The 14,064-nt window shown below is 48.4% G+C and overlaps 1 protein-coding gene across 2 annotated transcripts in view; it reads right to left on the bottom strand.

Moving 5' to 3' along the window:
- The window catches only part of ARHGEF4 (Rho guanine nucleotide exchange factor 4), a 221,864-nt gene that overhangs the window by 12,924 nt on the left and 194,876 nt on the right, over nucleotides 1-14,064 (bottom strand). For both annotated transcript variants that reach the window (XM_033001625.2, XM_033001626.2), the window contains 6 exons: nucleotides 8,572-8,751; nucleotides 5,177-5,371; nucleotides 4,002-4,181; nucleotides 3,149-3,381; nucleotides 1,630-1,759; nucleotides 612-743 (listed from right to left, as the gene is read on the bottom strand). In XM_033001625.2, coding sequence (XP_032857516.2) covers nucleotides 612-743; nucleotides 1,630-1,759; nucleotides 3,149-3,381; nucleotides 4,002-4,181; nucleotides 5,177-5,371; nucleotides 8,572-8,751 — 1,050 coding nt within the window. The remainder of the gene's footprint in view (nucleotides 1-611; nucleotides 744-1,629; nucleotides 1,760-3,148; nucleotides 3,382-4,001; nucleotides 4,182-5,176; nucleotides 5,372-8,571; nucleotides 8,752-14,064) is intronic.

The raw sequence follows: 14,064 nt of genomic DNA, 5'->3' as shown, positions 1-14,064 counted from the left end.
GTGATCTCACAGTGAGGATCTCGTGCCTAAGTAACCTGGAGCTACCTCTATGTCCTGGATTATGCAAAAAAAAATTGGCATGTTCCATTCTGAAATTCCAGTGGAAGGTAACTTTCATTTGCTCTGTGAAAGAAGATTTCTTTTATTACTTAGGTCATGAAAAATAGCATGGGCTGTACTTAAGACTTAAATATGATGTTGATTATGGTCTTATTGACCGTCAAGGCCCACAGCTCTTCATCAAAGCTGCAGTTACCTTCTGAATACGATAGAAATCTCACATGAAAGTGCAGTTGAAAAAGAGAAAATGGGTGACAGTTGCTCATATCTGAGTTGTATAAAATAAACCCACTCTAGAAGCAGTGCAATGGTTTCCTCTCTTCCTGTAAGAATTCGGCCCATAGTTAGTTCCTGTAGGTTATTGCTGTGGTCAGGTGCACAGACCACACCAGGATATCAGAGAAAAGACTGCAAGGACTGCACACAAAGATATCTGTGCCACAGGCACATGATGCCAGCAGGTATTAAGAAAACAAAGGGGTAGAGGGGGAGTTCACTTAAATTCTTCAGCATTGTAATAGATCGCATTCGTGCCTGGCTGGTGAGGTTACCTTCTTGCAGCAGACAAGCTGGTGGTCAAAGAGGAAGAACATCCTCTGTTGGCTCTTGGCTTGAGGGTGGGAGATCTTGGTTAATTCTCCAGAATAGATGAGTTCTGAGCTTCTGACTAGGACATCTTCACCCTGAGAACAGCACAAAGAACAGGTTGGTCTTGGCCATCATGAAAACAGGGGAGAAGAAATAAGCCTGTAGTCTCGTAGGAGAACCTCAGCTTGGCTGTGGGGCCTGAATTCCTGCTGACAAAACTCTTCTGGGCATGAGGGGGAGCCTCTGTGCTGGACGACAGTCCTTGTCACAGCAGGGAGGCACTGTGCCCTTGGCACCCAGGGAATGGGAACTGAAGTTGATATGAACAATAGTGTGTGAGATGAAAAAGAAAAACACCTCCTTTTCTGCTCAGGACAGCTCATCCATCCCTGACATTAAAGGAGGCACATCAGCAGAGAGCTGAGAACTTAGCCTGACATCCTTGGGGAGGGAGCCAGTCTGCTTTTATCGAGTCTAGGAATTAGAAAATCAGTAGGTTTGTTTCTTTTATTTAGCAATTATTTTTTTTTTATTTAATGAGTCTACAGGGAACCTTGGCTTCCTGTATCGCTATATCAGAGCTTGCTTTCTGCAAGAATAATGTGGTTTATTAAGCATTAAGGGGCAATTCAGGTCATCCTGAGAGTTTGAAATCACTCAAGATAAAATGAGGCAAGAGGAAAATAATGGGATTTCACTAACCTCCATGCTAATTTTATTCTACAAGGAAAATGTGGAAGCAAAAGTCCCAGGAAGATGCAAAGGCAGCTGGTCAAGCTGGGTTATGTGCTAGACCTTTGCCATTGTACTAAAAGAGCACTTCTGTTTAAATAAAAACTCAAAAACCAAACAAAGAGGGGGAGCAGCACTGAGGTAGGGCTAGATAGCAATCCTTACGAAGATCTCGCTGTAGGCAGAAGCTGTTGGAGAGGGCGAAGAGGGGCAACACAGAACATTGAGTTCATGAGGAAAGTCTCTTACCTCCCAGTCTTCTATGGAACTCTGCCACTGAGCAATTTTGTCAATGTTCTCCAGCCGCCGCTTTCGCTCATTGATGAGCCGAGCAACGTTCTTCATGGCATTTAAGGCAGCTTCGACATCTTTAAAATCCCTAGGGTGGGGCAGAGGTGTTAGGCATGACAACGTGACACGTGCTTATTGTACTTAACCCCCAGAGGAGTGCAGTCTAGCATGGCCTAGGGCTGGGGAGCAGAAAACATCAGTTCCACTTGCAGTGCTATCCCGGCTGCTTTATACTGGCGGTGCGTGTTTCTGTGGGCAGCTTTTCAGGTGCAGTGCTGAGGCACGTGCATTGAGGCACGGAGTACAGTTTTGTAACAAATCCAGGCTCAATATGTGGAAGGGAAGGAAGGAATAAGCAATCAAATTCAGCCACAGAAGGATAAACATGAGTTGGTGGAAGAATCTCCAGGAGTTTCCAAGCCTCGTTTTTTTAATCCACAACATAATACAATATATTCATAATGCCACTGTTTTCATATGGGGACTGATCCCGTCACGCACGGGTAAGGCAGTTCAGCAGTAAGTGGCTTCATTTCAAATAGGAGCCAATGGTTTATTTGATAGGGTAGGAGAGACGCTCATCTGCCCTCCCCTACACCCTGTCTGCTGCCACCAGCTACTTCTGATGAGCTTGGAGTACCTGGGAAGGAGCTGTTCTGCAAAACTTCTCTTAACACAATTTTCAGAGCATCTGTGTACTGCATTAAGGAGCTTTCTGCTAAGAGGTAAGCTTCAGAACATCACTGTTACAGATTTAATAAAACACGCTTAAAACCATTCTGAGAAATGGCAGTGCCCTAATTAGGAAGGGAAAATTAAGTCAAGCCACAATGGACCGATATCAACGCCTTCCTTTAATACAGATTTTTCATGTTTTATTGCTGTAGCTAATTATTTCAGATGCTTGATTAAGTGACACAGTTGTTTGAACTGAGGGCAGTGCCTTCACCCTGAAACAGAGCAATGGATGTGGAGGCTTCTGGGCGAGCGCTGAAGAGGCACCGAGCGTGCGTGGCCGGTCTGCTGCCCGCCACGACTTCCCACTGGGGAAGCACTGGGCAAAGCTCGTGACTGCCACTCAGCCCCGGCGTGCTGCGGTGTCGTTACAGGGACACTTTTGGGTGTGTTCAACCAGTGCTTTTGGAGGCAAAGTTTTCAACATCACCATCAGAAACATTTAACTCTGAAGTATGTATGTGCTGGTGTCACAGGTACCTGGGTCAAATAAAATAGAAAAGGACCATTATAAGGTGGACCTCGCAACTCCAGATCTGTAACAGACAGGAAAGCCCAGAGCTACTGTAGTGGAAAATGATGTATTTGATAGAAAAACGCTGTTTTTTCCTGGTTTCTACAGGGTAGCACAGAAGAACTGTGGTAGCAGCCGCTCTGGGCAAGCTGCCCTCAACACGATTCTGCATTAGTCCATTTCCATGAGACCAGTCTCGCTCCTTCCCTCCCCACCACGCTGACCTACCTGTGTTGGGGGTTGGTGTATTTGAGCAGTTCAGCCAGTTGCAGTGGATATTTGCAGATTTTCTGCACCGGCGTCAGCAGAAACCCATCCAGAGAGATGTCAATCATCTTCTGCAGCAGGCGGCAGGCTTCGAAGAAGTAGACATACTTGTTCACCTTGGTGAGGCGGGACAGCTCCATGCAGGCATTGGGGTGGTTGTTGCAGTATTCAGAGTATATCTGAAACTCTGTTTGCTGCAAGGGAAACAAAGGGATTTACTGTCCGTGTTCTTTAGGGCGATGGCCTGGCTCAGACCACTGCGTGTGAGTTCCCTGTGTAGATGCTACTCGTGTATCACATGGGGCTGGTTGGTGGTTGGTGTCCTCCCCGCACTTTGAAGCCTGAAGACCTAAAGTTGGGGATGGGCAGGGTATATTACACGTTACAGCACGTGCCGCTTGTCTGAGAGACTGAGACATTTCCATGTATTCTGGCCTGTGCTCAGCGGAGTGTTTTTAATGGCTGGGTAAGCTGTTGCTGATCCTACACCAACCTGAAAATATCATAGCTGTAAACTAAGGTCCAGCTCCACATTTGGGAATCTTCCTACATTTTTGCCTCAAGTAGCGTGGTCTGGCAGGGAGTACAGTGATCAGAAGCTGAGGCGCTGTGACAATGTTCTTTCCACAGCCACAAGAGCTAGAGGGTGTTTTGTTGGGAGGTGGGTAGTGGTTGAACAGGGTGGGGTGGTGGCATTTAATCTGGTTGGGGGGGTATTTTTAAACTGAGCTTCAGTTCTGTCAGATCAGTTTTTATATCCTCTAGCTTAATCCGTGCTCAGCTGCCCCTTCCCCATGAAATCAAATTTACTTACATATTCCAAGAAGCATGAGCCAACCTCACTCAAATGTGGGTGGTCTTTGTTGAATTTCTTCTCTAGTGCTTTAACAAATTTCTTCTGGCACCTGTAGATGTCCTCAATATTCCCAAAGATTGTCTTCAGCTGTTCCTCTGTAAACATGTCAGCTCTCTTGCGGCATTGCTTAATGTAACCCTAGGAGGAAACCAAATTGGAAAGCTTCCTGAGCGTTTGCTCTGTGGCCTTTAGGTATCAACAGAAAACACCGTGGACTATAGTCAGTTGTACAGCAGGTTCCTGTACCCCCTTCCTGCATAGGTGCATCGTGCTTTAGCTATCATTTCCTCTAATGTCACCCAAAAGCTGGTACCAATAGAAACCAAGCCACAGTTACATCACTGCCTTAAAGGATACTGTAATCCACACCCGAAGGAGTCTCAGAGCTGTTTTCTCTCCCATTAAAATCACCTTTATCTGTCTGCAGGCTACGGGGTGCTCTGACCCCAGCACGGATCCACTGATAGATTTAGGCCAGTTAAATCCAGCTGCAAATCTGGTTTGGGTGCACAAAGGACAGGGGGGACACGGCAGGACAAAAGGCCAGGTTGGTACGTGTGTGCTGCTTTGCCCCAGCTGGCTCTCCTGGAAGGCACTACATTTTTGTGTCATTTCAGTGAAGAACTATGTTCCTGCAAAACTCTTATCAATTACTGTAATTTACCCCAGTGTAGATGACAGTGTGTCTCTTTTAGAAGAGGTGTCACAATAGTCAGCATATTTGCAAGTGAAAGACCTAATTGGCTGAACATCCCCCAGTTGTTTTGATCTGAGCATGACTTGCCTGAAGGCTGGAGTTGCTGACTATATTACCTCAGAACACATATTAAAGAGGACAGGAATGCTAGACATTTACTTTTCTCTGGCTTGGGAAATCCAATTAATTCCATTTAATCAGAGCCCAAGAGGGTGCTCCAAATACAGAGGCATTTGGGATATTGCTGTAATGAATTGTCTTCTGTTTTCTGAGCATGCAACACCATTTAGCAGAGCAGGTTCTGGTGGAAATAAACACAGCCTCATGTTCAGAAAAGAAAAGTTACCTGCTTAGGGTCACTCTCTGGCCAAGAATGGGACATCCTCTATCATCCTTCAAACAAGTTCTTACATTCACTTCCCCCTTTTCCCATTACCTCACAGATGTCCTTCAGATGCTTGATGTAGTCTCTCTCTGTGCTGATGATCTCATTAATGACGTTGGTCCTCATTTGGTCTTTGGTGGTCTGCCCCATCCCAAAGCGGCGGGTGCCACTGCTGGAGTCGTCCTCTTTGCCACCCTCTACCTTCAGGGGATAATCTTCCATAGGCTCATCCTGGTTTACTCGCAGCTGTGCCAGACACACAAGATGCTCACCGTTTGTATTGCTACTTTTCCAAGGAAAAGAAGTCTGGGACAGTTGACTGAATGGCAGACAAAGCTTAAGCGAGGGCGAGGAGTGAAGAGGGCTGCTATGTGTATACTACCTGTGAAAATACTTTCCCCTCGGGGAAGCTAAGGCCAGATAGTCAGTTTGGGGAGGGTATTTTCAAGCCACATGCCAGGTGCTTCCACTCTGTGACATGGGTGGTTTTAAGCAGGCATCTCTTGTGGACAGAAGTCACAGGAATGATGTGGAGTCCTCCAGGGAGAATAAAACCAGGACAGAAATTCTGCAAGTACCTACTTGTGAGGGGGCGCTTAGGGAGGGAAGGGGGAAACCAGCAAATAGTTGCTTTTTTATATAGCTTTACTGTTGTTCTCATACTGCAAATAACAGATGGCCTCCCAGTATCTGCTCCCCAAGATCATGTAAAGAGAATTTACTGTGAATATAAAAGCAGATACGATGCCAGTGGGCACATGACGTGGTAAGGAATGGCACTGCATTACAGGGCTGGGTGTGGATCTCGCGGTTCCTCCCCGGTGCCCATCAGATGGCAGCACAGCCTGAGCAGCAGAAGGCACCGGCGTGCGGCGGACACACGGTCCTGCAGCCCGAACTGTCAACAGCAGCAAAGTGCCTTAGTTAACAGCAGGCAATTACTGGTGCGCTTCACTTACGAGCTTTCTTTTATGTCGTAGCATTGTAGCTCTCAGAGTGCCCCTGGGAATATTTTGCACAGAACTCAAATGATCAACCGCAGCACAGAGAGGTGAGAAACACTGAAGCAGGAACACTCAGAAGAGTAGGCAGTTTTAGTACAATGACCCAGAGCTGCTTTCAGCTTTTGATGCGATTTCTTCTAGACAGGTTTACTTACCACTTGATACAGATATATCTACATATAAAAAATAGTGCATACCCATCCCTTGTCATCACAGGCATAGATTACATTTACTCACTGTTTACAGCTGGTGAAGCCCTCAGGATGTGCAGTCTGGGTTTTCCTTTGCTGTGAGCAGAACAATGGCTAGCTTTAAACTCAGACCTTGGCCTGAAACTTGTGTGGAGTAACTGAGGGACCTGCAGATTTATCCAAGTCCCCAAACATATCAGCCTTCCCAGCAGTAAGCTTGAGACCCGGTGATAATTAGCAGGAAATCCTCACTCAGACTCTTGAATAAGTGTTGTAATTACTCTGCTAAAAGAACTTGGCACTCTGCATCTCTAATGGCTAGCACTAGTCTGCTTTCCCCTGAAACATCATCACAGGTTTTTGGCAACTAGGACAATTCAACTTATCAGTAACATGAAAGAAAAAAAGGCCTGAGTTTTGACTGTGAAAAAGCAGTTCCCTCCCCACCAGTGCTGAGAGTTTGGTCCTAGTAATCTTACTTGCTAAAACATCCACGGGTTCTAGTAGTTACCCAGCTGAGACTGCCTCCTGCAACTGTAACAAAGCATTTCAAAACTTTTACAGCACTATCTGCCCCTCTTCTCCGAGGACTTTTGCTACAGACTCCGGATCACCTTGGATCACCTTTTACACTTCACCTGGTTTTGGGTCACTTGTGAGCTGAAGTGACCCGTATGAAGAGGTAAAGGGCTGAGAATCTCTGCCCTTGGGCACCCAATTGCCTTTGCAGTACTCAGGAGCCTGCCCTGAAGTGGTGAAAGCAGAGTCAGGCATCCACACCAACAGTCACAGCCCAAAGAAAGGAAAAAAGCCATTCTCCTCACAGCAGGAAAGAGGCGCCCAGAGTTGTTTTACTCCCCACTTGCACAGGGAATGCAGATGTGTTTCAGAATGCTCTGTTGGAAATTAATCCAACCTCTGCAGCATACAGCTGGGACTGTCCGGGCTGTTCTATATAGCTATTTCTGTATGGTCTTTGTAGCTGGCACCAAGGGAGAGCCGTGGCCCAAAGGCATCAGATGTTTCCTATCTCCCCCTCATCAGTTGTCCCACTTGACCTCCAAGACATTTTTTGTGGGTTTCTCCTCCATTTTTAAATGCCTGGAATACAGTGCTGTGTGGTAGCCCAGCAGCCTGATGTTTTTAAAACACCGGGACTACGCGAAGGTGGTGCATATGTGTGAGTGGGATTGTTGCACAGTTTGGGACACGGCCTTGCCCTGGACCCAGCACCAGAAAGCTAAATCTGGTGCCGTGCTCATCCATACTGTGTGGACAGTAGAGTGAAGACCTGCCAGCTGCATCTGGGATTCCTCTAGGAGATTATCTGTTGCTCGCTCTCCAAGGGGATGCTGTGTGCTTAGGCACAAACTAGCCAATATGGGTAAGCAGGAGCTGTGCCTGTGTTGGCAGGGATAGTTAATTTTTTCCATGGTAGCTGGTATGGGGATGCGTGTGGATTTGTGCTGAAAAAGGGTTGATAACACAAGGAAGTTTTCATTACTTCTAAGCAGCACTTACCCAGAGCCAAGGCCTCTTCTGCCTCTCACCCCACCCCAGCAGCGAGTGGCTGGGGGTGCCCAAGGGGTTGGAGGGGGCACAGCCGGGACAGCTGACCCCAGCTGACCCCAGCCCATAGGACATCATGCTCAGCACACAGAGCTGGGGCAGCAGGAGGAGGAAGGGAGGACACTCGGCGCGATGGCGCTTGTCTGCCCAAGTCACCGTTACATGTGACGGAGCCCGGCTGTCCCGGGGACGGCTGAACCTGCCCGCCCGGGGGAAGTGGGGAATGAATCCCTTGGTTTGCTTTACCTGTTAAACTGTCTTTATCTCAACCCACAAGTTTTCTCACTTTTCCCCTTCTCTTTCCCCCATCCCACCCGGCGGGAGCGAGCAAGCCACTGTGGGGTGATTAGTTGCCAGCTGGGGTTAAACCACGACAGGCTGCAAATCACCATGCAGGGCAGCTCCCAAGCTGGTGCAGCTCAGCTTAGCTCCAGACCCTGGAACTGAACCACCCTTGCACTGATTTGCTCATGTAAAGAGAGCCTTCTCCCTACTGCTGGCAGATCAGCTGGGAGGGCCCGATGTACCATAGCCATGTGTAGAGGAATAGTGACAAGACACGTTGAACCAACTACCTCTAGCTGTGAAAGTGCTGGGGAGTCATTACAGAACACTAAACCTGGAGAAAAAGAAGGAAAACGTGGTGCTAATGGAGAGGCATAAAGAAACATCAAGCTCTTACCCGTACAAAGCTGGCTGGAAACCAGCCTTCGCTGTCCAGAATCCTCCCCCACCACCACTCCTTGTTGGTGGCATCCATTACTTCAATGACATCGCCGGCCTTGAATCCCAGCTCTTGGTCATCCATCGTGACATGGTCCCAGAGGGCTTCTGCGTACACCACGCTGCCATCGCTGATGAGCTGTGGACAGAGCAAGTCAAACTGTCAGCTCCCTCCAGGGAAGCAGCACAGTCTGCCAACGTGGCCACAGCTTTGGCACCGCTGCAGCTGAGCCCAGCAAGTGTTGATAACTGCTTACTCCCCATGAGCACTGTGAAAAGGTGCTAGTCTGGCAGATGCTTCGGCTGACCTTGCTCTCATTAGCTTTCACTCAGAATCATTTCATCGCTTGAACACGGTACGTCTACTACCACAAAAAACAAATTTGATGCTCTGGAATTTCTTACTGGTGTCTTTGCCTCATCCAGCAGACAAGGCTCAGGGATACATTGTTAGTGGAGGATGCTTTTGTACTGCCAGTGCAGCCCTGCTTTGGAAAGCCTCGAAATAAAACCTTGAGCATCTGTTTAGAGAGATACTTCAGTACAGAAAGTATTCTGAGGCCTCAGAGCTAGTCCAGGATGGACAGAGCCTTAGGTTTTTTAAGGTGGTTAAACTCGGCACTTAAACTGCTTAAAATAAGTCTCCTGGAGAGTTTAAGTAATTATACTGAGCAACAATGGTTATTTGCTACATGTCCCATAGAGGGGCTATTCCAGGAAAAAAAGGACCCCTAACAATTGAAAAAGTAAACCAAAGCAAAAAAACCCAACCAACCCACATGGCTAGAGGCTGTGAGGGGGCTCTTGTCTACAGTGATGATTGTGTCTATACGTGCCTGATGCCACTCTCAACCATTCACACCCTAGCTACGGTGTAGCTAAGTAACACTTAGGACCTGTTGCAGTGGTGTATTTGTAAGCTCATCCTGCTGGCCACTACAACAGGAGTACCTGCCCTATGCCCACAGGTTTATTGTGTCAGTCTCCTTTGAATTTCAACAACTACAGAGTACATGTACAGACTTCTTGGAGCCTCAGCATGACTGAGACTGTCTGAACACTAAGGATTTCCCCAGGAAGGCAGAGTGCATACTGGGGTCCTGCTAAAAAGGACTTCGCCATTCTGGAGTGGCTGGGAAACCCTATTTTTCTCCAGAAAAATGGTGCAATGATAAATTCTGGGAAGGCAACAGAAAGAGCAGTCTATAAGGCAGAAGGGAGAAAGAGAAAACCTGTACAAATGCTCCTGTCCATGGTATATCCCACAGCCTTGCAGCAGTATCAGCACCACCACACAACGCACGTGTCATTCATGCTGGGCACCTTAGGCTGCTTGGTCACATGGTCATCTACTGCTCTGGGTTAACATTTTTGCTTCTCTCCAAAGAAGGAAGATGTATATTGTATAGGAACTTCAGAATAATTGTGTATAGAGTAAATCAGGGAGAGAGTTAACGAGGCATTGGAAAGAAAATTCACAGTCTGTCTTTGGATAGCAAATGCCCCTTCACTGAACCAGAAACAGCTTAATGCAGTGTTTCCCTTCTGACAAAATCAATGGGATGATGGCGAAGGAAAGGATGAGAGGGTCCCTGGCGCTCCCCACGCTGCCTTTTCTCAGCTGCAGCACCACAGGGCTGGGTGCCTCCTTACTGCAGGTGTCTGCTCTTCAGCGAGGCGAGCAGTCCCTGTGGTGAGGCCCAGCAAGCAGGGAACGTAAGGGACATGCTGCTGTCATACAGCCGGCCAGCGGCATGACAAGAACGCAATCCAAGGGCCCGAAATGGTGTCTCACTGGCCTAAAGGCTTTGATCACAAGGCAAGTAGAGAAGTTATATCGTTAGTCTTGGAAAACCAAACATCAAGAGAGAGTGATGAATGCACCATACAGCAGAGGCAGCTACGCCCAGTCAAATGGCAGGTATTTGTCCAGACAAGCCGTGGAGGGAAGGGGTATTTGGGCTTAACAATTAAGGCATATAGCTGTTACAGCTACGTGTATCTCAGTGGAGGCAGGGGATGGAGAGCCACACAACTGCAAAGACGCGAGGGTTATCCATGTGTTAGAAACCATGGAAGTGCCAGAGAACGGTCACGTAGGAATTCGGGCTTCTCCCTCCACAGAGGTGGTGGGATCAATAGCCCGGCTGAAGTGCATCCACACCAATGGGCAACAAAAGAAGGAGGTGGAAGCCCTTGTGCAGTGTGAAAACGATGATATAGTTGCCATCCCAGGACCATGGTAGGATGACTCACACAACTGGAGTACGGCAACGGATGGCTCTAAACTCTTCAGAAGGGATAGGCAGGGAAGGAGGGCTGGGGTAGCCCCGTATGTTAGGTAGGGAGTGTTTTCACTGTCTAGAGCTTAACAGTGGTGATGGTAGGGTTGAGTGTTCATGGGTAAGAATCAGGGGGAAGGCCAACAAGGCAGATAGCATAGTGGGAGACTTATAGACCACCCAACAAGGATGAAGAGGCAGCTGAAATATTCTATAAGCAGTGGGGAAAAGTCTCACAAGCCCTTGTTCTTGTGGTGGATTTCAACTTAGCAGGTGTCCCCTCGAAATACGCCACAGCAGAGAGGAAATACTCCATGAGGTTCCTGGAGTGCGTGGGAGAGAACTTCCTGACACAGCTGGTGAGGGAGCTAACAGTGAACAGAGAAGAACTCGTGGGTGAGGTGATGGTTGGAAGCTGTCTTGGGCATAGCAATCACCCAGTGATAGAGATTTTGATTCCTGGAGAATGAGGAAAGCGTCAGCAGAACTGCCACCTTGGACTTCCAGAGGGCAGCCTTTGGCCTGTTTAGGAGCCTGGTTGACAGAGTCCCTGGGGAGGCAGTCCTGAAGGGCAAAGGAGTCCAGGAAAGCTAGACAGTCTTCAAGAAGGAAATCTTAAAGGCACAGGAGCAGGCCGTCTCCATGTGCTGAAAGATGAACCAGCAGGTAAGAAGACTGGTCTGGCTGAACAGAGAGCTTTGGAAGTCAGAAAAAAAAAGAGAGTTTATGACCTTTGGAAAAAGGGGCAGGCAACTCTGGAGCACTACAAAGATGTTGTGAGGTTATGCAGGGAGAAAATTAGAAGGGCCAAAGCTCAGCTACAACTTAATCTGGCTACTGCCATAAAAGACAATAAAAAATGTTTCTATAAATACACTAACAACAAAAGAAGAGCTGAGGAGAATCTCCATCTTTTATTGGATGCAAGGGGAAACATAGTAGAACATGAGGAAAAAGCAGAGGTACTTAGAGCCCTCTTTGCCTCAGTCTTTAATAGTAAGACCATTTGTTCTCCAGGTCCCCAGCCCCTGAGCTAGAAGACAGGGACAGGGAGCAGAATGAAGCCCCAGTAATCCAAGGGGAATTGGTTAGTGACCTGCTACACCGCTTAGTCACACACAAGTCTATGGGGCTGGATGGGATCCACCCAAGGGTGCGGAGGGAGGTGGCAGAAGTGCTCACCAAGCCACTTCCCATCATTTCCCAGCAGTCCTGGCTAACCAGGGAGGTCCCAGCTGACTGGAAGTTAGCAAATGTGACGCCCATCTACAAGAAGGGCTGGAAGGAGGATCTGGGGAACTACAGCCCTGTCAGTCTGACCTCGATGCTGGGGAGGGTTATGGAGCAGATCATCGAGTGCCTTCACACGGCACATACAGGACAACCAGGTGACCAGGCCCAGTCAGCACGGGTTTATGAAAGGCAGGTCTCCTTGACTAAGTGATCTCCTTCTATGACAAGGTGACCCGCTTAGTGGATGAGGGAAAGGCTGTGGATGTTGTCTACCTGGACCTTAGTAAGGCCGTTGACACCGTTTCCCATGGAATATTCCTGGAGAAACTGGCTGCTTATGGCTTGGATGGGTAAAAAACTGGCAGATGACCGGGCCCAAAGCGTTGTGGTGAATGGATTTAAACCCAGCTGGTGGCTGGTCACAAATGGTGTTCCCCAGGGCTCAGTACTGGAGCCAGTTCTGTTTAATACCTTTATCAACAATGTGGACGATGGGATCGAGTGCACCCTCAGTAAGTTTGCAGACACCACCACGTTGGGCAGGAGTGTTGATCTGCTGGAGGGCAGGAAGGCTCTACAGAGGGATCTGGACAGGCTGGATCGATGGGCCGAGGCCACCTGTGTGAGGTTCAACAAGGCTCAGTGCTGGGCCCTGCACTGGGGGCACAACAACCCCGTGCAGCGCTACAGGCGTGGGGCCGAGTGGCTGGAAAGGTGCCGGTGGAAAAGGACCTGGGGGTGCTGGGCAACAGCCACCTGAACGTGAGCCGGCAGTGTGCCCAGGTGGCCAACGGCAGCCTGGCTTGTGTCAGAAATAGTGTGGCCAGCAGGACTAGGGCAGAGATCGTCCCCCTGTATTTGGCACTGGTGAGGCTGCACCTCGAATACTGTGTTCGGTTTTGGGCCCCTCAATACAAGAAAGATACTGAGGGGCTGGTGAGGGGTCTGGAGCACAAGTCTTATGTGGAGCGGCTGAGGGAACTGGGGGCATTTAACCTGGAGAAAAGGAAGTTCAGGGGAGACCTTACCGCTTTCTACAACTGCCTGAAAAGAGGTTGTAGTGAGGTGGGTGTTGGTCTCTTCTCACAGGTAACAGTTGATAGCACAAGAGGAAATGGCCTCAGATGGCACCAGGGGAGGTTTAGATTGGATATTAAGAAGAATTTCTTCACCAAAACTGTTGTCAAGCATTGGAACAGGCTGCCCAGGGAAGTGGTGGAGTCACCATCCCTGGAGGTGTTTAAAAGATGTGTAGGTGTGGCACTTAGGGAGAGGGGTTGGTGGTGGACTTGGCAGTGCTAGGTTAATGGCGGGACTCAACGATCTTAAAGGTCCTTTCCAACCTAAATGATCCTATGATTCTATGCTTTTTATGTATAGTTCACTTAACAGACATATTGCATATCCTTTGACAAGCTTGGACCATACTCAGCATTATGAATAAATCCTTTATTCATATTTTTGAAACACTTGTAGGTCTTGTCAGGCTTCTAGAAAGTTAGAGGTTTTGGCTTTCTAGCATAAAGTAGTGATGGCTGGAGTAGAGAAGACGGTGGATGTAAAAGTGTATATTTTTCCCAAATCAGCTCTCAGACTTCAGTTACAACAGCCAGGCTGCGGATGACGGTGCATGTTAGCTACTCTCAGAAAAGAGCTCTGCTGCTGCTTTGAGCAATCCGCCTGTGCACAACCCGTCCATTTGCTTTAACAGTCTGACTTCAGTGACCAGTGACTGTGTGGACCACGAGCTGAGCCCAGCTCCTCCCTTCTGCAGGAAGAGCAGAGCAGTAACGGGGTGATGGGGTGGCTGGAGCTGAGCATCTGGCCACCCCTACAGAGAGGAGCCGATTCAATACCCTGATCCCACACAGAGTGCTGGGGAGTCACTTGCACTCAGGTAAGCCCCACTGCCAGGTCATGCCAGAGGTAAGGGGATG

The sequence above is a fragment of the Tyto alba genome, unplaced genomic scaffold, assembly GCF_018691265.1.
Source record: "Tyto alba isolate M040663 unplaced genomic scaffold, T.alba_DEE_v4.0 Super-Scaffold_10, whole genome shotgun sequence".
NCBI classification, from domain to species: Eukaryota; Metazoa; Chordata; class Aves; order Strigiformes; family Tytonidae; genus Tyto; species Tyto alba.
This window is presented reverse-complemented; position numbering and strand designations above follow the sequence as displayed.